The sequence below is a fragment of the Podospora anserina genome, chromosome 3 (genome assembly GCF_000226545.1).
Source record: "Podospora anserina S mat+ genomic DNA chromosome 3, supercontig 2".
Lineage (NCBI taxonomy): Eukaryota > Fungi > Ascomycota > Sordariomycetes > Sordariales > Podosporaceae > Podospora > Podospora anserina.
Window position 1 is genome coordinate 2,629,891 of NW_001914856.1, and position 21,656 is coordinate 2,651,546.

The 21,656-nt window shown below is 53.9% G+C and overlaps 6 protein-coding genes across 6 annotated transcripts; 3 read left to right on the forward strand and 3 right to left on the reverse strand.

Annotated features, from left to right (window-relative positions):
* Positions 1-785: 785 nt before the first annotated feature.
* Positions 786-2,075, reverse strand: PODANS_3_9360 (uncharacterized protein; the record flags this gene model as incomplete). Its single annotated transcript, XM_001909710.1, has 1 exon — positions 786-2,075. A coding segment is annotated over one exon (1,290 nt), but the record flags the coding sequence as incomplete, so codon positions are not given.
* A 643-nt stretch (positions 2,076-2,718) lies between these two features.
* PODANS_3_9370 (uncharacterized protein) lies at positions 2,719-4,109 on the reverse strand (the record flags this gene model as incomplete). The annotated part of the gene is made up of 4 exons (XM_001909711.1): positions 2,719-3,103; positions 3,158-3,654; positions 3,710-3,994; positions 4,056-4,109. Coding segments are annotated over 4 exons (1,221 nt in total), but the record flags the coding sequence as incomplete, so codon positions are not given.
* A 1,011-nt stretch (positions 4,110-5,120) lies between these two features.
* Positions 5,121-6,257, forward strand: PODANS_3_9380 (uncharacterized protein; the record flags this gene model as incomplete). The annotated part of the gene is made up of 3 exons (XM_001909712.1): positions 5,121-5,307; positions 5,368-6,100; positions 6,155-6,257. The coding sequence occupies 3 exons, from the start codon at positions 5,121-5,123 to the stop codon at positions 6,255-6,257; spliced, it is 1,023 nt and encodes a 340-aa protein (XP_001909747.1).
* Positions 6,258-7,252: 995 nt separating this feature from the next.
* Positions 7,253-8,388, reverse strand: PODANS_3_9390 (uncharacterized protein; the record flags this gene model as incomplete). Its single annotated transcript, XM_001909713.1, has 3 exons — positions 7,253-7,625; positions 7,684-8,249; positions 8,323-8,388. The coding sequence occupies 3 exons, from the start codon at positions 8,386-8,388 to the stop codon at positions 7,253-7,255; spliced, it is 1,005 nt and encodes a 334-aa protein (XP_001909748.1).
* A 537-nt stretch (positions 8,389-8,925) lies between these two features.
* PODANS_3_9400 (uncharacterized protein) lies at positions 8,926-9,706 on the forward strand (the record flags this gene model as incomplete). The annotated part of the gene is made up of 2 exons (XM_001909714.1): positions 8,926-9,198; positions 9,263-9,706. 2 exons carry the CDS (start codon positions 8,926-8,928, stop codon positions 9,704-9,706), a joined length of 717 nt encoding a protein of 238 aa, XP_001909749.1.
* Positions 9,707-13,134: 3,428 nt separating this feature from the next.
* Positions 13,135-16,374, forward strand: PODANS_3_9410 (uncharacterized protein; the record flags this gene model as incomplete). Its single annotated transcript, XM_001909715.1, has 4 exons — positions 13,135-13,254; positions 13,394-13,573; positions 13,644-14,065; positions 14,130-16,374. Coding segments are annotated over 4 exons (2,967 nt in total), but the record flags the coding sequence as incomplete, so codon positions are not given.
* Between the last annotated feature and the right edge of the window lie 5,282 nt (positions 16,375-21,656).

The window sequence follows — 21,656 nt, forward strand, 5'->3', positions numbered from 1 at the left end:
CCGAAGGCGCAGCTGGCCAGACTTCCACGTGTATTTTCCAGCCCTTCTAGATTCTGTAGGAACATTTTGACAACTCATTTGGTCGTCATCATGACCATTCCCAACTCGGGCTAGACAGGTGAACTCATGAACCACCACCTCACCTTTACCGCAGTCCAAGGTGAAAAATACCACCATCCCTCAGCATCACCATATCCTCCCCAAAGGCAGGTGATGCCGAGATAATAAAACAGCCAACTCAACCCGATCTCCTGGAAACAGGTCTCCACTTTTTTTGCACTGCCCAGATAGGGAACTGGACTTACACGCACAACACAGGGCCATGCTCTCTCACCACCGCTGCATCGTCAGGTGGTATGTCTTTTCCGGATCTACATCGTCCGGTTTCTAGTTTTCTACTAGATATTTTTCATATCATATATACGTACATGCATTTGAGTAGGAGATGGTATAGGTAACACCATGGTTGCATGTATGCACCCTTTTTCTCCCCCGCATGTTTTGCAGACCGGTATCCGAGCGTCCGGGTGGCTGAGCAGCATCAAGCCCACACAGACACTCTCCTGAAATCAACACCACCACACCAGAACCCCCTCCTCACTGGTGTTTGGTGATGATCATGACCAGAGACAATAGTTGTAGACATGCCAAGATTCCCCCAAACACCATCATCCCTCCCTTGTTGTTTTAGTGATGTCTATATAACCATAACCACTCGTCTCAAAACGCCACCAAACCCTCGCTATTCTCTCCTTCTTGAAACATCTCCTCATGTTGATACAGAATCACCTAATCTCAACCCCCAACCTCCCCACCATCTCCCCCTTCACCCTCTCATGCAACCCATTCGCCTCCTCATTCGTCAACGTCCTCTCCAAGCTCCGATAATTCACCCTATAGCAAAAACTCCTCCTCCCCGTCTTGGGATGCGTAAAGCTATCCATCAAGACCACATCCTCCACCACATCCCCGCAAACATCTCTCACCACCTCCATCAAATCATTCTCATGCCACTCCTCGCCCTCCCTCCCCTTCCCCCCCGCCGCCGCAGCCCCCGTGCTCCCAGCCGGCAACCAAAAGCTGACATCCTTGTAACAAGCCGGATGCCTACTAAACCCCACAAACGGCCTCAGTTTCCCCAAATCCCCCTCCACCCCTCTAAACTGCCCCAAAAACCTCTCGTCCTGCGACCAAAACAACCTGATATCAGGTATCTGAAAAAGCAACATTGCAATCCTCTCCAGCCCCAAGCCAAAAGCCCAGCCTATTTGATTGGGAACACCCGCGTCGTTAAGGATGTGTTGTTGACTCACCCCACACCCCAAAACCTCCAGCCAACCCCCCTGATACCAAACCTCCATCTCCCAACTGGGGCTCGTGAAAGGAAAGTAAGCCTCCACCCATCTAACCTTCAACGGCTCCCCATCCTGCTCTTTCACCCCCGCCCGGGCGTGAGACTCCTTCACCCGTTTAAAAATCTCCGCCACCATCAATTCCAGAGATCGCTTCAGATGCTTCCCCACCGCCTCTGCCTCCTCAGGGGTGTGGGATGGCTGTAAGGGGTTACGCTCCGGGTGAAAAGGGGGGTTGGGGTCCTCGATGATCATTTCATGTTTCGGTAGGGCGTCCAAATCTCTGTGTACAGCCGCCACGATGTCACCGTTCGGGACCGTGTTGCGGTCCCAGACCCGGGCGCCTTCCATCTGGTGAAAGACGGGGTAGTGGGACTTGTCGATTTCGTCTCTTCTGTAGACATCAGCCGAGATGAGGTATCCCGGGGATTTCGACGCGGCGAATAACTCCGCCTCGTGGGCCGACGTGTGCGTCCGTAGCAAGGTGGTAGAGTTGATGTAATAAGTGTCGGTTTTTGCTCTGCCGGGGTGGTTGGGCGGAAACCCCAACGAGTCAAAATTCTCGTGGGTCGTAACCACAGGGTCGAGGTTGTTGTAGCTGAGGTAGGTGGGGGAGGGGAACACGGATTCGATGATTTGGCGGGTGATGGACACGGGGTGGTCTTTTTGGAGGTGCAGCTTCCGGGAGGTGAGGTTGAGGATCGTGGACGAGACGTTGAACCATTCGGCGTCGACGGGGTAAGTTTTGGAGGTTATGGTTACTTCTTTGGGGAGTTCTATTTTTCACAGCGAACATATCAGTGGTTATTCGCGGTTTATAAAGGTCAAGAAGTAAACTGTATTGGCTGTCTAACCTGGCCTGGTCGAGTACTGTGCCCTCCACCACCTCGCTGCTGGCGCCGTCACTGTCGCTGGTAATGGCCGCAACGGACTGCTCTGTCGTACCGCTCTCGAAATCACCGACCGACTGCCGACCCTCGCCAGAAGCCCGCCGGCGCAGGCCATTCCTCGAGGTCCGATCATGCTGGCGATGTCAAGTTGTGGTGGGGTGGGAGACCTCTCGCTACAACAGCTCAGCTTGAAGCTTGGGCGCCACGGCAGTATCAAGCTCAAAAATTGGAGATCGTTCGAGGCGCGCGCCGAGAGACGGTGGCCCGGGCTCCACAAAACAGGGGTCCTCGATGCACGATGACATCTTTCTAGAAACGTTCTGTGGGGAACTTCTGATTGGCCAATTCCTCTCATGACGGCCTCGAAGGTTCCCAGCTCGACATGGAATTTATCTAGTCTTCACAAGTAACACGAACAAAAAGCTAGACGGGGAATCTCTTTGTTTTATTATTTACTTTGCACTGCCCTCAACAATTTACTTGGTAAGGGGCTTGCCATCCTTGATCTTCTGGAGGCCGTACTTCTCCAGGCGGATGGCCTGGATGGCAATGAAGCCAGAGGTGTCCATGGGGGAGAAGCCCTCAAGAGAGTCCATAGAAGCATCCTCCTGCGAGTAGAGGTTGCTGGCATCCGACTTGCGGCCAAGGACGTAGGCAGCGCCCTTGTAAACCGACATGCGGACCTCACCAGTAACGTTCTCCTGGGAGTAGACGAGGGAGTTCTCAAGGAACTCACGCTCGGGAGAGAAGTACATGCCGTTGTAGAGGCAGTGAGACCACTCAATCGTGACGAACTGGTCACGGAGCTTGCGAACCTTGGCGTCCATGACAAGACCCTCAAGATCCAAGTGAGCAAGGCGGCTAGAATATTGTCAGTACATGATCGTGTCTCAATCGGGTTTTGCAGAAACATACGCAATGGTAAGACCGGGGGTGTCGTAGCAGCCTCTGCTCTTGAGACCGATGAAACGGTTCTCAACAATATCGATTCTGCCAACACCGTTGTCGTGGCCAATCTTGTTCAGAAGCTTGAACAGAGCAACCGAGTCGGTAACCTCACCCTCGGGGGTGACAACCTTGGTGGGGATACCCTTCTCGAAGTGGATGGTGAAGTTGTAGGGAACATCGGGAGCGTCGGTAGGGTCGACGGTGCGGGTCCAGAGCTCCTTGGGGGGAGAGTGGTCGGGGTCCTCAAGGACACCAGCCTCGTACGAGCAGTGCACGAGGTTGTCATCCATGGACCAGGGAGCCTTGGGGCTGGAGGAGACGGGAATGTTGTTCTCGGCGGCGAACTTGAGGAGATCGGCACGGCCCTGGAACTTCTCGATGAACTCGGGCATTCTCCAGGGGGCGATGACCTTCATCTTGGGGTTGCAAGCCTTGAAGGCAAGCTCGAAGCGGACCTGGTCATTCTAGACCTCGGAATTAGCATAACGTTACTTGGCATCTTCGAGTAAGCTGGCTTACGCCCTTGCCGGTGCAGCCGTGGCTGAGGATGTCGCAGTTGTACTGCTCAGCAACGCGGACCTGAGCCCGGGCAATGATGGGCCGGGCGAGGGAGGTACCGAGGAGGTAGCGGTCCTCATAGATGGCGTTGCACTGGATGGCGCGGAAGACAATCTCCTCGACAAACTCGCGCTGGAGGTCCTCAATCACCATGCGCTCGGCACCGAGAGCGAGGGCCTTCTTCTCGACCTCAGCCCAGTCCTCCTCCTGGCCAACATTGGCGAGGAAGCATACGACAGTGTAACCCTGTATTGTCCATGTCAGCACCTCTTCTTGGCGGGCATCATACCAGCTAGGAGCTGCCTACCTCGAGAATGAGCCACTTGAGGATGGTGGAGGTGTCGAGACCTGTCAACCGAACTTGTCAGCTTCCCTTTCCGTCCGACACCCGTGCACGAAGTGACGCCGACAAGGTTCCCGGTGGACACCTCAACGAGACAGCAATTGGCCCTTTGCCCGCTCTGCGAACATGGAAGGTCAATCGAGCCCGTCATGCGTCTGCTCAAGCATAGAGACACAAAAATGAAGGCATTGGGCAACCGAATGGCTTACCTCCAGAGTAGGCGCTGTAAGCGGGGGTCAGCACCAGGCGTTTCCACACTGTTAAGCTTTTGGCGGGGAAGATGGATGGCAGGACTTGTAAGGAAATATATCACTTACAGACAGACACGACCCTTGGACATTTTGAATTTGTAGCAAAGTAACAAAGAGGAAGATGCTCGAGATGAATTCCGCAAGAGAGAGAGAAGCCCAAAAGTCCAAACAATGGAAGAAAGCGGAAACAAAAAAAATATGGAGTCACAGTCACACACACACACACAGATAGATAGCTGCAGCTCTTCTCTCTCCCCTCACCTCAGTGGTCTGACCCCTCCTATGACTCGAAGGCGGTCAAACTTTTTTTTGTTTTGCCCGGAAAGACAAGGGATCCAGGCCCGATCCGATATCGCTAGCGCAGAGAGATAAGATAATCAACAGCGCCCGCTGCTACCCGCCATTTCCCTGTCGATTACGTAGTGGGACCAACAAAAAGTGGAAAATTTCGATAAACCAAAAATTCCCACTGTTGGTTGAATTGATTGCAGCTGTGACATTTCTTATCGCCAATCTCACTTGGGACGACCACTCTTTCGTCATACCTCGATCCGATCTTTCCAGAGTCAGTCGCAAAACATTGCTGCCGATGCCGGTATAGCTTCACTTTCAATTCGCTTGAAGCTATTCACTTTTAGTGTTTAATACATAACACATAATTCTAATTCGGCAACGTTTTGGCGAAAAAGCTTTACACACACAGTCCGCGGGATGTTCTTGTTATAGCGACAACTCCAACTTTTCTACTTTTTGAGTGCGTCGCGACAGAGACGACAAGATGGATGCCAAGAATAGCAGCGTACCTACACCAGTAGGTCCAGGCACAGAAACCACCAGCAAAAGAGACACCACCAACAAGATGTCCCTCTCACCACAACTAAAACAAAAACCAATCCACTACCCCTTCTGGTTCGGAGGCAGCGCATCCTCCATGGCCGCCTGCGTCACTCACCCCCTCGACCTGGGTTTGTTTACCACCCCCCTTACCCCCCCTTTTATCTCCTCCCATACTAACCCCCCGACAGTTAAAGTCCGCCTCCAAACCCGCTCGGGCTCCATGCCCACCACCATGTCCGGCACCTTCCTCCACATCCTCCGCAACAACGGCCTCACAGGCCTCTACTCGGGCCTCTCCGCCTCCCTCCTCCGCCAAATCACCTACTCCACCACCCGCTTCGGCATCTACGAGGAACTCAAATCCCAACTCGCCACCCGCTCCGGCGTTGATCCAGTAACCCAAAAACCCAAACCGCCCTCCTTACCCATGCTCATAGCCATGGCCTCCGTCTCGGGGACTATAGGTGGAATAGCAGGCAACGCAGCCGACGTCCTCAACGTCCGCATGCAGCACGACGCCTCTCTCCCGGAGCACAAACGGCGCAACTACCGGCACGCAGGTGACGGTCTGGTCCGGATGATCAGGGAAGAAGGCGTCGGCGCCCTCTTCCGTGGTGTCGGACCGAACTCGCTGCGAGCAGCGGCCATGACTGCCTCGCAATTGGCGTCTTACGACATCTTTAAGCGGACTTTGATCAAGGTCGCAAAGATGGAGGACAACCTCGCGACGCACTTTAGCTCGTCCTTTCTTGCTGGCGTGGTCGCGGCGACGGTGACGAGCCCGATTGATGTGATCAAGACGAGGGTGATGTCTGCGCACGGCAACCAGGGGCTGGGGCAGCTGCTGGGGGAGATTTATGCAAAGGAGGGGATGGGGTGGATGTTTAGGGGGTGGGTGCCGAGTTTTTTGAGGTTGGGGCCGTAAGTTTGTTTCTTTTCCTTTCCTTTCGAATGATGTACTGACGAGGGAAACAGACAAACGATTTGCACGTTTTTGTTTTTGGAATCTCATCGCAAGTTTTATAGACGGGTTAAGGGGTTGGAGGAGGAGGAATTGCCTGCTGTGAACAAGTCGTAGAGTAGGAGGGCAGCTTGGATTTTTTTTCTGCATTTTTGAGCGAAAACACAGCGGATTTTGATACTTTGTATCACAGCACACCACAGCAACAAAGAGGAGCATGGAACGTATAGACAAGACAAGACAAGACAGGAATCGATCCATAGAGCGGAGGAGGAAGGGAAAGGGGGACATCATCTTTATCAGTCAGTGTATTTGTATTTTTCTCTCGTATACCATGGCAAGAGAGGGGGTAGGCATTTGTTTTTCGGCCAGGCAGGGAAGGGTGCGGCGTTCTGTCTTTTTGTCAGTTGGTATTCTTGTACACAAAAAGAGGGTCTGTGCAAACACACACATGTTGTTGGTTATCTTTTTATTTTATTTTATTTACCTCAAAGATGAAGCCTTTTGATACAAATTATATCTATGTACAAGTAACAAGGGACGCTGATTTTGGGTTTGGGTTGAGATACCCCCCAATGAAAACTGACTTTTCTTTATTGAGTCGCTCTCTCTCTCTCTCTCTTTCCCCCAAGAAACCTGTAATGAGCCTCCCCCCCTTCCTTTCCGGCCCAACCCCCCAAAACTCCGGCTGATGAAATACTCTACACGCTCAGCAGATAGCAGCAAAATAACCCCCTCTTCTTCATCATCAAAAACCTCATATCCAGTTTTTGGTCCTCCAAGAGCAGCAAAAAAGCCCTCGCAATGTTATGAGAATGGATGAGTAGTAAAGGGGCTCGGCAAGGGTATTGATGCGGTGATTCGGGTGATGAGCAGTGAGTTCGGATTGCTGTGTGATGAATGATGAATGATGTGCGTGTGCTGGGTATAGTATTGTACACAATAACAAGAAGCTGGTGAAGAAGATGGAAAGGCCGGCAACGCGCTGCCATAAAGCCCGGCTCTGTCGTTACCGGTGAGGCGATAATTTTGGCGTCGTATTGAGCTGTTTCCAACGTCATGACTCCCACCAGACCCGATTTACCAAGTCTGATCCTTTCTTGCTGCCTCATTCAAGACCAACCGCCACCGCCATAGGAAGTCTGCCCGCCGAATGGAGTGGTTCCGCCGCCGCCACCCCAGGCGCTCTGGTTCCCGCCATTTCCGCCGTAGGATGTCGAGTACCCATAGCCGGTGTCAGGACCGCTGTTGTAATCTGGGCTGCGGGGTCCGTCGTAGCCACCTTCACCCTCCCCTTCAGTCAACTCGTGAATCAGACCAGCGAGCTTTTGCTGGATGACCTTGATGCCCTCGGTGACGATTCCGTCTGGTGGCAGGTTACCGGCTGTCTCGACGTTGTAGTAAAAGTGGTTGGGGACGGCGTCAAAGTCGAAAGGCTCGCCTTCCACTGGTGGCTCTTCCCACTTGGCATACTCGCTAGGAGGCCTGTGACAGAGTGTGAGTGGCTGCTTTGCGACCAAAGATCAACATAGAGCAAACTTACCATTCCGACTTGGGATCCTTCTCATACCAAAGGTCAAGATGGCGGAGCTTGTTGTGGGGGTCATATTCAAACCCGATGGCTGCGCTTGGTGCCCACTTCGCATGCTCCTTCGCAATGCCCTTCTTCGCGATACACTCGAGCTTGATCTCCTGCTCGGGGCGCAGCTTGAGAATGAGCGGCCCGGTGCCGTCCTTGTCGTTAATAACTGGCGTGCCCAGAGATTGATTTATGCGCTCGCCAACAGGTACCAAATCGCGCGCGGATACCGACATGTTCTCGTAGCCAGTGCACTTGGCATGGAGCGTGAGCTTCACGCTGCAGTTTTCGCAGTACTCTTCGCAGTCGCAGTCGCGGGAATAGAGGAGGTGCTCGACACCCTCGGCGTTGAGTGGGATAAGACCAAGACGGTGGGCGATGAATTCGTCAGCAAGAACCGAGCTGTTGCTTTCAATCTCGACCAAGTCGATGGCGATGGTTGGGATCTCGGCCAGCATGACGCGGCGCAGCGAGTTGGCGAACGAGATGTCGGCATTCTGGAGTTCGAACTTGACGCGGACCGAGTCGGCCTAGATATTCACGTCGCGTTTAGACACGAGTTGCCGTCCCACCAGCTGCCCGGACATTGCGACAACTACATACCTGCGAGATCTTGACGACGGGCCCGAGCGACTCGGCGTCATCCATTGCCATCGGATCGTAATCCATCTTGCCGGCTGTGTATTATCTCGCGCGATTTGTGTTTGCTTTCGGTTCGTAAAATGACAATCGCAAGGGCGCGTTTGTGTAGGTAGCAAGCAAGCAGGATGGAGCAGTGGTTAAATCGCAGAAAGAGTTGCTGTTGATGTGGAAGGCTACAGCAACAAGCGGATCCCAGCTCAGAAGTTTGGACAAGCCCTCCAAGTGAATGTGAGAGGCGCGCGACAAAGCGCCGATAAGATGCCTGCCCTGCGTTATCAGCACATGATTTCGCGGCGGGCCCGGCAGGTTACAGTGGGGCAGCATCTGGCAGACGCTTGACTGGTTTCGGCTGGGCGGGGCTCAGCGGGATCTGGGGAACAGCTCAAGGGCGGTCCGTCAGATGATCCGCTTTTTTTCTGACCTTGGCCCGGTTGAACGGCCCAACCAAAGCCGTCGTCATAAAATTTCTGGAAGGCAACACGCCATTGTATTGTAAAATTATAAAAAAGAGAGCATTGCCGTCCGTTGAGAGTTTCAGATAATACACCACATACAACCGCCATAATGTTACGACAGACCATCGCCAACACTTCCCGGGCCCTCCGCTCCACCGCCAGGGCCGGCGCCCAAAGACAGCTCGCCAGACCCCAGTTCATCCAGTCACCAATTGCCGCAGCCGCCAGGACAGTGGCACCGAGGGCGAGATGGTACAGCGCTGAGGCCGAGAAGAAGGAGGCCGAGACCAAGAACGGAGAGGAGAAGGCTGCTGAGGAGACCGAGGAGGCCAAGCTCAAGAAGCAATTAGAGGCCAAGGAGGCCGAAGTTCGGGACTGGAAGGTACATACAGCCATACAACCTACCCCTGACTATGATCCCCTGCATATACTAACAACCATACCAGGACAAGTACCTCCGCTCCGTTGCCGACTTCCGCAACCTCCAGGACCGGACTGCCCGTGAAATGAAGGCCGCCCGTGACTTCGCCATCCAGAAGTTCGCCAAGGACCTCGTCGACAGCGTTGACAACTTCGACCGTGCCCTCACCATGGTCCCCGAGGAGAAGCTCAAGTCCGAGGAGAAGTCTGCCCACCTCCAAGACCTCGTCAACCTCTACGAGGGTCTCAAGATGACCGAGAACATCCTCCTCGAGACCCTCAAGAAGCACGGCCTCGAGCGATTCGACCCCCACGGCCTTCCCTTCAACCCCAATGAGCACGAGGCCACCTTCATGACCCCCATGCAGGACAAGGAGCACAACACCGTCTTCCACACCCAGCAGAAGGGCTTCAAGCTCAACGGCCGCATCCTCAGACCCGCCAAGGTCGGCGTTGTCAAGAACAAATAAGCAATCTCCTCTCTTTCGGTGGTGGTGTGTGTAAGATTATATAATGGCGGGAAAGGTGTACAAAAAAGCTATTTATTTTTGAATGAGGGTCTGGGGTATTTATGACCGAACAACGATCTTCAAAAGGACGGTGGTGCTGCTCGGGGCGTTTTACTTTTCTTCGGTCGCCATGTATTTTTTATCAAGTCATGTATAATGCTCCTCTCATGATGTCGATTTTGGGTTTGAAAGCATTTTCGGAAAGCGCGGAAAACAAATTACGGGAACACACACATAGGGGCCTTGGGAGCGGGAGCTCCTCATGAGGCTCAGGTAGATAGAAGTCTTGTGTGTGTACACATATACCACATACACAATACAATGTATGAAGTGGGATTTCTGGGCGCACTCTCCTGTTAGCTGTGATGTTGTCTTATCGAAGGATGAAGTCTGCTGCGAGGCCTCACGGCTAGACGGCTGCTTTCTGTATGGTGGTTGAAAGAAGGCAGACGGTTTGGTACATCTTCTTGCCCACTGGCTAGTCTCTCTACGCTCCTTCAACACCATCTGTTTACATCAGCGTTGTTAAAGCAATCCTTTTCGCTCGACAGATCGCTCGTGTTGTTGCCGTGACCGTTGGTTGGTTTTGCTGAGTGGTCAATTGACATTCAGCCTCTCTCTAAGGTAATAGATGTCCGATTATTTTGAGGTTAATTTGTCGATGGTTGTTGCCTGTGTGCAGACTTTCTCCAAAACATCGCGGCTGCCTCAGACATTACATCGACTTGTAAGCGTCACCGGAGCCAGGACCACGATCTCGACTGACATAGCCCATCAACAGCGTACAACTGCTGATCGAGCAAACGTCCACACCATGCGCAGGCGACAAAAAACACAGCTATAAAAAGATGACATCTCGGCAGGTAGGGCGGCGTCGACATAAGCGAGGGAGATCATCGGGGTATTCTCAAGCTTGGCGATTTTGATAAGAAGCAAAGAGGCACGGAGACGGAAGAAATGCCGGGTGGTGTTTTTTATCTAGAGCACTCAGCTGTCAAATTGAGGCTCTGTTTGGAGCTGCGGAAATTCCGACAAGCTTGCCCGCAACGACTTCGGTCAGACTCGAGAGAGGGGAAAGGCCCAGGTTCAACATGACATCACGGTCAGCATCCAACCAATTGAAATACCCCGCCTTCCCACTCGCCCACTCAAGGCATCTGGATAATTGAGGCAGAAACCAAAAAGTGCGGATCATCATGTGTGCGTCTATGAAACTGAGCGGAAATTCCCCGAGGGTGGTTGTCTGAAACGAAAAGATCTGCTGCTGCCATCCAACATTTTCTGCAAAGACGGCTATGCCCGAGACTTGCCATGAGGGAGGGAGAAGCCCAATATCGGCGCTCCGAGTTGTACGCATTTGCAACTGAAACAGGTGAAAGGGTGCACACGCATTGATAAGGTCAGGTCCTGCTGTCAGCAGCCATACCATATTTTGGTATGGAAGACGAGCATCGCCAATGACATGCTGACGGTGGTGGTGCCCCCAATATAAGACCTGCCCTAACTACGCATACTAGAACGACCTTGGGGGGTGACCATGAGGCTACTGCGTTAAGGAGGTAATATATGCAAGTCTCTCTTGGCTGCCGGTGACCAGAACGTTCTGTCATTGGATAGTGGTGCTCGCCATCAGGTTTTGTGCTTACTAGATACCAATGGTAGCAGTATAAGTCGAAACAGGTAGACATGTGCAACAAATACCCCGTGGGGGCAGCCGGTGACGGGTGGTTCCAGGTTGCGGGAGGTTCGGCCAGGCACTTGTTTTTCTGCACCTCACACAGTCTTCTAAGAAAAGCGTTTGTTTTGTTGCCGGACCTGAGCCAGGCACCACTTTCGAAACGGCACAGGCGTTAGGCCGAACAATTGTAAAAGGAGCACTTGACTCAGCCATCTCTCTCATTGTCCAGGACGGAGCCGTAGGAGCAAGCCTGCGGTTCCAGAGACGTGCCAAAGAGAGGTGGTAGAACTGACATCACGTGACGGCCTTTGATCAATCCTGGGAGTGCCAAGCCCTGGCTTTCCTCAGAGTGGTGTTAGCGGGGAAGGGAGCTGCAACTGCCCTCCCGCGTTGATGCACCCATTGGGAGTTGCTTGCCAACAAAATCTCGACGCCGGTGTTTCTGGAGAGGATATCATATCTTTTCATTGCCAGTGAGAGCGTGAGAGCGGAAGCAGACAGCTGCTCGTTCGCTCAGGGGGTTTTTGATTTGTTTTTCTCTCGTCGACCGGCAAGACTCGACCATCAAACCCCAAAGTTGTCCTCCCCACAGACCCTTAAACCCTGCCCTGCCCTGCCTTATCCCTTCTGCGCTGGCAGGCTGTTTCCCGCTCTCCTTATTTTGACGACACCTCCTCGCCTGTCTTTCAAGACATCCACAACTTCCCCGCCTCAGGCAAGCCGCGAGAGACCTCTCGCCGTTCCAGCAAGCACGACGTAACGACTTTTCTCTTCCAAGCAGCTACGCACCTAACTTTCCACGACTTGCAGCACCTACCTCACCGCGCAGTAGAGCTGCCTGTGTGTCTTCCCCCCGGATTGCCAACGTCAAACCGACATCCTACCGACACCCCAGCCGCTGCGGAAAGGGCAACTCTCGATGCCGGGCGTTTGACCTTCACCTAGGTTTCTGAGGAAATTTGTTGCGGCAACCCGAGCCTACAGTGTGTTTCCGGTCAACTTGCGAATTCAACGGACCCAGCCAAAAGTCGTAGCGTGGCAGGCCGTCGTTACTGACACACGGGCCCTTTTGCAATAGATCGGGCTGTGGCTCCCACTGTCACGACCCTCTCTCGGTCAGGTCGCACCATTCTGCACTCTGATTCGCCCAATTCGCACAAACTCCTTCTCTGCCGCACCGTACCAACTCCCGCCCGCACTCCTCCCAAAGTTTCCACCTCCAAGCCGCCGCGACCAACCCAGTGTGAACTGGCAGCGAAGACCACGGGAGCCATGGAAGACCGATCTTCGACCCCATCGCAGTCCACCTCCGCCGACGTCAAGTCGCCTACCCAGAGGCCTCTGTACAGCAGCAAGCTCGGCGACCAAAGGAAAGAGGTGACCCCTTCTGGCCAGACTGCTAGGTGAGACACGAGTCCCTTCTCCTCCCCCCCTACCCACTCCCCCCATGCCATGCCCTGCCCTGCCCTGCCATCCCCAGCTTTTTTTTTCAAGCCTCACTTTGCCCACCAACAAGAGACCCCACGGTCCACTTTTGACTACACCCCATTGCGTCGGCTCTCTACTCTATCCCTTTTCCCATTCTCTTTCCATTCTTCGCGGATCGACCCGCATCGTGCCTCTCTGATGGTTCGCACCTGTAAGCGACTGACTGACTGACGGTCGACCACCGCACAGACAAACTCCTCCTGTCACAAAGGCCTGGACCCCAGCGTCGAGAAATCCGGTTACCGGTCGATCGCAACCACCTCAGGCCGGCTTCAACTCACAGAACAGGCAGTCTGTGACCAACTCCCTCCGTGAGGTCAGTCAAACTTTACCCCATTTCCCCGTATCCACCCTCCGCCTGCGGGCGCCTCCGAGAGCCTGATTTAGCTTTTGCAGCTGCCACAGAGCAACTGGTGCAGACGCACGCCGTCTCTCCGCTTCCCCCCAACTCAATCGTGTACAGAAGCTTACATCTGCCGCAGGGTCAGCGAGTGCGTGTTAGATACTCCCCAGGGGCCGAGTTTTCAGGCACCTGTTCGAACGACTTCGACTCGGGCAGCTTTCGACTAACCAACGTGCTACAGAAGAAGCTCCCCAATTCGGCCGACCTTGCCAACGGGGCGAGACGAGATCAGACACAAATGATGGCCCAGAAGAAGGACGTCATGGACGCTCGCGTTGTGCCTGGCAACGCCGGGAAGAATGATGGAAAGGGTGCTAATGGTAATCGAGGGACCACATGCATACACACTCTGCAAGGCCTTGAAACTGATCTTTTTCGCAGGCAATCGATCCGGTTTCAAGACAGATGCCTCCATTTCTAACTCGCGACTCGGTGCTGGTCGTGCTCTTCAACCCTGGGCCCCACCCCCTGACACCACAACTGACCTTAGCCTTGAAAGTTCCAAAGAAGATGTCCGCGGTTGGGATCAGTTCGCAACCCACGAGAGGATGTTTGGAAACAAGTCCACTTATGATGAGAGAATTTACACGACCGAGATCGACAGGAGCCACCCCAATTACGAGCAGAGAATCGCTCAGGCGGACAAGATTGCGCGCCAGATCGAAGGGGAGGCACCCAAGTTTGCCCATGTCGCCGAGGAGCGCATTATGGACTTTGGTGGCGGCGGTGATGGCAGGGATGAAGAGGAGAAGTACGTCAAGCACACAGGCATAGCCGCCGGTGACAATTCCGAGCTGACCCCCTCCCAGATACAGCGGTGTTGCCCGCCAGGACTTCCCTCCGTTGAGCAGCAACCGTGAGAATAAGTACACCCCACCAGCTCGGCGGGCTCCTACCGGTCAGTCAACAGTCAAGGGTGCTCCAGTGGACCCGGCTATCATTTCATCGCAATTGAAGGGTGCCCCGGCTTCTACCCAGCCCACGCCCGAGGTCGAGGATGTCAAGTCGCCTGCCGCCACGCCCACACCAGCCCAACCGGCTGTGGACAAGGCTGCCGAGCCCAAGGTGGAAAGCAAAGCTTCTGAGAAAGCTCCAGAGACCAAGCCCGACGTATCCGCAGCCCCCGCCAAGGCAGACCCCAAGGAGACTGTCGCTGCTCGGTCCTCGACTGCCACGGCTCGTGTTGGCTTCCCAGGTGCGAGTAGGGCGGGCGGCCCAAGCGCTGCAAACAACGTCGAGCGAGAAGTACTCAATGCTTTCAAGCAATTTTCCATCAAGGAGAGGAAGCAGGCCGATGCTGCCCGGCACAGCAAGGCCAGAGTTGACAAGGAGGTCAAGTTGACCGAGTTGAAAAAGTTCTCCAAGGACTTCAAGCTGTCCACTCCCGTGCCGAAGGACTTGATCCCCATCATTGCCAAGGACCCCGTCAAGCAGCAGGAGATCCAGGAGAAGGCGATTCAAAATGCGGCCGAGATTGCCAGGAAGAAACAAGAGGCTGCTGCCAAGGAGAAGGAGTCTGCGGCCGCCAAGGTCAACCAAGCCAAGACGCCAGCCGAGCAGTCGAATGCCTCGACGCCCGCCGCGACGACTGATTCTCGCGCCAGCTCTCGCCCTACGGCTCCCCAACACTCCAACTCATCCGGTGCCCCCGGTCGCCATCCCGGAGGTCGCGCCTCTTACCATAACAGCAATGGGATCCAGCCTCCCTATGGCCAGTACAACCGGAACGGCCGTGGTGCTCAGCTTCCTCCCGGCGCTCAGGCTACCGGTCAGCTGGCCCAGCGTCTGAGAAATGTCGAGCAGCAAAAGATGCAGCACCCTCATATGGCTCAACACCCTCAGCCGGATATGCGTTTACCACCAACCGGTCCTGCTAACAATGCCGACCCCAACTACGGTCGTCGCATCAGCGGTGTGCCGCCGACCTATCTCGGTCCCAAGCTCAATCCTAACACCCAGGAGTTCAGACCCAATGCATTTGCACAACCCTTCAACCCGATGAACCCAATCAACCCCATTAACGCGGTCATCCCCAGCCAGGCCTCCAGCCCTCGTGCTTCGGTGAACATGATGGAAGTTCCCATCATGGCTCCTCCAGCTCCGGCGAAGGGCCAGCTGGTCCGCCGCAAGACAAAGGCGATTGATATCAAGAAGTGTCTTGTCCTTTCCAACATGGAGACTATTCAGCCTCCGACTAATCCCAAGAAGACCTGGGAGGAGAATGACGGTTTCAGACCCGCCTTTGACCACCCTCCCACTTGGCGTGCGGTTGACCCGGAGAAGGAAGAGCCCAAAGACTCTACCATGAGCATGACCTATAATGAGTATTTCGAGAAGGTGCCGCGAGCTGGTGCGACCGTCGCCACTCCCAACCCAACGCATGCCATGCCCCAAATCCCGCACCAACACCAGCTGCCACCCTATCTGCAGCACGGGGGCCAGGGCATGGCTCCTCGCCAATCGCCCCACATGCCCCCGATGCAGATGCAGGCCGGCCAGCACGGACATGGACCACATGGACCGTACAACCCCGACGATCATAGGATGATGCATTCTAATTCGGCCCAGTCCTTCGCTTCCCCTAGAATGGGACAAGTTCCCATGGCCTACCCCCCTTCGGTGAATGCTCCCGGTCAGATGCCTTATGGCCAGCCTGTCATGCCTCAATACATGAACCCCGGCGCGCCTCAGATGGGTCAGTTCCGCAGTTTCTCAAATAACCCTCAGTTCATGCCGCAGCAGCCCCATCACATGGGTGCGCCTATGATGGGTCAACCTCCCTTCATGCCACCTAACGGCATGGCGGTTCCTGGGCCCATGTATCCGGTCAGCGGTCCTCCGTTTATGCCTCCTGGCGCGGTTGCCCCGCAGCCGATGGTTGGATCCAATGGATTTCCCAGCCCTGGCCGGTCCGCTGCCGCCCCGATGATGGCTCATCAGGGTTCTCATCAGGGACAGCCCGCCGTGTACGGAATGAGTCCCGCCATGACTTATCAGCAACCGGCCTATACCCCCCAGCAAGGCCAAGGCAAGTTTTCGGGTCAGCGTGCTCCCCAATGAGAGAATAGACCCGTCTACATTTGAGGTGGAGACGCCATGTTGATGTCTGCCTCGGTCACTCGGGCTCTTTTGAGCTGCCTTATCCTTTTGTACAACTTTGGCCCACGACTGGACACGCTTGCACCCGCCTATCGAGAGGAAGTCCGAGAACTTTTTACTTTCGGCCTTCACGGCGACCTCGGTTGCGGCAAGCGAATCAAACCCAACAAGTCATTATGTATGTCAAGGTCGGCTGGCTACGGTTTTTATGCAGGACGGGAGGGCGGGTAGGAAAAATTGAAGAAGCAGAAAAAAAGGAACCCATCACTTATTAGCTTTTTCCATTATTTGAGAAGAGCTTATACACGACACGGAATATCTTGCATGGTTCTTTCGGTTGTGCGCTTTGCTGCCAGTTGCATTACCGCCCATCTTGGTATTTGTCGAGGCATTTTCTGTTCGGCAGAGCGATGTGATGTGGTTTTTCTTTTCTGTCTGTTTTTTTTATTTGACAACAATCAAACGCATGGAAGGGCGATAGCCAGAAAGGAGCAGGGGATGACGCAGAGGAACAGACATGGCAGGACATGACAGGAGGAAGGGGTGGTTGGGAGGGGAAACAGCAGCTTGTTCTTGTTGTTGAGTTATGTGAAAGGGTGTATGGGGGAGGGCGAGGCAGGCTGCTGTTTGATGCTGAAGGGGTTGACGGGTGATGTCGAGGGTGTTGGGGGGGGTGGTTTGAGTTGGGTTGAGGAGAGGGTATGGCAGCTTGGCGTGTCCTATTTGGTTTAGGACTGAGGCTGGATACAGTTTGTGTGGGTGGCCGGTGGCAGTGACAGTGACGGTGATTGTTTGAGAGAGGTCCGAAGTTGTCAGGGTGGGGGTAGGTTGATTGGCAAGGGGTTTGGGTTGGGGGATGAGGAAGGAGGAGGAGGAGATTGTGGGCGGCGGTGGCGGCGGTGATGATGCTGAAGGAGGGGGTGATGGAGGAGGAGGAAGGAGAGACGAGTTTTGCTCGAGACTGATTCTCTCTGTGGTCCAAACAACATGAGGATTTTTTTTTCATCATGCGATAGATGTAGCTTACACAGCTAGCACGAATCCAGCATGAGAATCTTGAAAGCGGATAGGGGGAGATGATTGGGGTTTGTTGGTGTTGATTGTTTGTGTGTTGCAAGTTTCCCGCTGTTTTTTTCTACTGATGCCTGCTCGTCCCTCGTCTCCGCCCTTTGTATAGAAGAGGACACCACCGTTGCGACGGTCCTTTGCTGTGATGGAGGAAAAATACCTAATAGGAGCTCAACGGTGAAAGGGGAGGTCGACCGCGAGAGATGATGGGCCGTGAACGGGTGGTTTAGTAGTACTTGAGGGAAGGGGGAGTGTCTCGGTGAAGAGTGAAGTGGTGGTGGTGGTGGTGGTGGTGGTGGTGGTAGTCGTACGGGGGTGTGAGAAGGTGGAATGGAATGGTACGATGGCTGGTGGTGGGTTAGTGGGTGGCGACCTTGGAGGAGGTAGGGTGGTGTTTTGAGTTGAGTGGTATGTTACGTGATGATGGACTTGGGCTCTTTGATGAGGAGCACGGTTTGCAGGTCAGGGAGCGCGGGAGAAGGGGCTGTGACTATTGAGATGTTGGGTTGGATAGCCCGAGGAACTGTTTTGTGTCTGTGCCATGAAGGGGTGTTGGTTTCCGGGCGGAGTGGTAGTTCTAGGGGGGATGGGAACTCACTACGATTATGGATTGCTTAGAGATGCGGTGCTTTCTGTCAAGGGTTGTCGCTCAGGGTTGTTTGGTGAAGATTTGGCGGGTGTAAGGAGGGAAGATGCTGTCTCTGAGCTCTCGGCGTTTTCATCTTTGGTCATCACACGGAGGTGGCCTGGTTGTCTGGTTGTCTGGTTGTCTGGTTGTCTGGTTGTCTGGTTGCTCCTCAGGAGGATGGTGTAAGCATGCCGCGCAGCTCTATAGCAACGGAACAAGGACTCGTCCAACGACGCAAGCAAGGATGGACTTCTTGGGGATGTAGAAAAGACAGCATTGCACATTGGCGACCTAAGATGGTCTGTCATACCCACCGATCTTTGTCAGATGGAATTTGGGGATGCACAACAGTCCACCTAACTATAAGGTACCTTACATCGTTGGTGGTGTTGGTAATGAACGGTAATGGTAGTATCAAGATTGTCTCGCCTCGGCGCATATGAATGGCAGTAGCGCTTGAGCGGAAAGGAAAAATAGCATCAGATACATTGCCCACCACATTTTTTTCCCTACTCTTCCAACACACGCAGGGGGGCGTAGTCTGGGAAAGGTGTGTTCAGTGCTGGCGCGCTCACATGAAGAGAGAGCCTAAATAGGTAGGTACATACATCTACAAGTTTCAGGTTTGGGATGAAAGGATCAGTGCGGGAAAGGTGTGTGGTGTGGTAGGGCAGGGAGATCATTGGAGATCATGACCCCTTCATATTGCGATCTAGGAGACAGGATGAGTTTGTGATTGGAAACAGATTCATGGGGTGTAATGTGGTCTGCCATGTGAACTGTCGTGATGTTTTACTTGGTTTAGTAGTTGGTTGTTGAGAAGTTGATGATGCGCATGGGGAGATAGTTTACTCAACCGATATCACAACGCGCCTAGATCATGAGAATGTCCCTTCAGAAGCATGTCCATTGGTAGGTTATTGAGAGACTGATCTGACAATCTACCGACCAGCATCCGCTGTCTTTTATTTTCTTGGACTCACTCAGCTGCCGAAAAACCAATGTAAGTTTTTTCCCTGGGCTTAGGAGGCTGGAAGCACCTCCTGATATCCTCGGTTGAGGTGGTTGGTTGGTGGCTGGAAAACGGCCCTTACACAGCTTTCAACTCTCGAAAGCGAGGGATCCCAATGTTGAGGTGATTTTAGTCTTCTCACAATGATCTCCCTCAGGGAGGCTGTGTACTATTTTTCCACTTCTCTGACATGTGCAAGTTTATGCGATCCGATGTGGTTCAATGCAAGACAGACTCGGGCGGGAAAAGGCTTGTTGTCTCGGAACAGAGGATTCAGGGGTGACTCGGGGTCGCTCGGGGAGCGGGGGAGGCGCGCACACACACCTTCAAGGTGAAGGATGATCCACCCCATGGATTGGGCTCCAGACTGCCGGGCTTGAAGAAGAATTGTTGGATTGGAATCGAAGGGTTGCACACACTAACACAGCGCTTGGCGAAGAGAATGCTAAATTAACATGAATTTGGGCGAGTGTTTCTATGATATGGAACTTTGGGGGGGGGGGGGGTTATAAGACAACAAATAAACAAAAGTCGAGATGTCACCTAGGTAGTGAGTGGCAAAAAGATCATCGCTGAGGAATGCTAGATCTGTTAGAGTCTAGACCAAATATCAGTAGAAACGTTGCGCTCGGTAGAGCCCCGCAAGTCGCAAAATAGCCAACGTAGACCTGTTGTGCAGTTTGTGGTTGGATGGTGTAGGACCGACAAACTTGTCCTTCACCACTCGCTTACCGGAGTATTCTGCTGTCTCTGCCTCTTTCTCACATGTACTTTGTGGGAGGAGGCACACATGCGGTTTTTACACCGGGTGCGGGCCTGGGCCGGCCTGCCTATCGCGGGCTTTACCGCCGGCTGGTTGCGTGATCCTCTTGCTGACTTTTCTTCCCCCTCTGCAATCCTTGGGGTGGTGAGGGGTAATCGGGGGGTTGTTTGTGCTTCTTTTGTCCGTCAGCCTCCAGCAGCCGTCGGTGTGGACTGTGATAGCCCCTGAGTGGTGCTGAGTTTGAATCCGAGTGTTTTCCCGATGACTTAAGAGGCGTGGGTGGTGCATCGGAGTCAATGCAGGAACCATCGCAAAAAGATATCGCCACCTGCAGGTCCACCGTCGCTCAAAAAAAGAGATTTCGCAGCTGACGCAGCTGAACGTGCAGCGCCGATGCGGTCCACGCCCTCATCCACCTCTTGTCGTCATCAACCAACAGCTCCGTTTTCACGCCGCAGCAGATGTTGTGCATAATGGCATAATGGACGAGGTGGTGGGTGGAGTGGTCAGTTGTTGGTCAGTTTGCGTGGTCTGCGAGGGAGCGAGGGCGGCGTCGCCTGTCGGTTGCCGCCTCGGGGTTGCGCAGGGCACATACCGTAAGGCACACACACCGCCCGGCAGGGAGAAGGTGAAGAAGCATCTCAGCCAGTCAGGGGTAAAAGCTGCCCCTCCTTCTTCTCTTTCTGTGTGTCTTTCTTGTGTACCGTGATGAACAAACGACAACCTGCATCATTGCATCGCAGGTTTTGTCGATTTTCTCTTTCTGTGGACAGTCAGGGTCTTGCATTGACCGCGCGGTCGGCGGTTGTCGATCATCAGGCCTGAGGGTGCTTGATCTCGACTGGGACAGGCTGGCCAGGCGCTGTCTTTGGAGCGATGTTCCCCGCCTGGATGTCGGAATGTCGGGAGCCCTCAGCCAGCCAAAAGCTTGGTGGGGTTGACGGGGTTGACGTCGGGTTGGTTGCCGTCAACGGTTGAGCTGCACTGCCTACGTAATCATGGAGGGGGGTGACAATTCCTCCAAAGAAACAGAAAAAGCAGCCGAAAAGCAGGCGGTCGAAAGGCCCAGTGGCTATTTTATGGCTCACTTTATGTAAGGTACGGTTCGGGTAAACTCTCGGGATGATGTGCGACCTGCAACTTGGGATGTTTCTCTCGCTATTTTGCCAGTATTCTCGTCCCATGTGTTCTTAATTTGGCTTTTCGGGCTGCAGATGAGTCAAGCGGTTGGTCTTGGTGCAGAAAACCTGTAGAAGATCGGGTGGTTATGGCTGTTTTCACGGCGGTCAGGACGGTCTGTAATTGCAGGCCACTTGCCACTTCGTGATAGCTCAACTGTGAAACCGACGGCTTCTCGTTCGTATGTTCTGTTCGCATGGCTTCAGAGCAAAGTTCCAGAAAGCGGTTCCCTCTCGGACATAACCCCCGGGTTCTGCTGCGCAAGGCAGACACCGAGAGACAACTCGTCGGCCGTCGTCCCAAAGTGAACATGTCCCCTCCCCATGTCTGCAGGGCCCAGCGCTTGACAAACAACCGGGACACGCGGCGTGCCGTGGTGGTCTGGATTGGGGCCACAGTGGCACAGTTCTTTTTTTCTCTTGGGGCTCCAGGGTTGATGAATTTTCTTCTTCTAGGGTTATGAGGGTTTTTTGAAGCGAACAAAAGGGGTCAGTGTTTCAAGTTTGTGGTGTTTGGGCCAGTCGGGCGCTTTCAACCAGGTTCCCCAGGATCTCGCCCAGACCAGACCTTTTCCCACCAGCCAGTCAGAGACT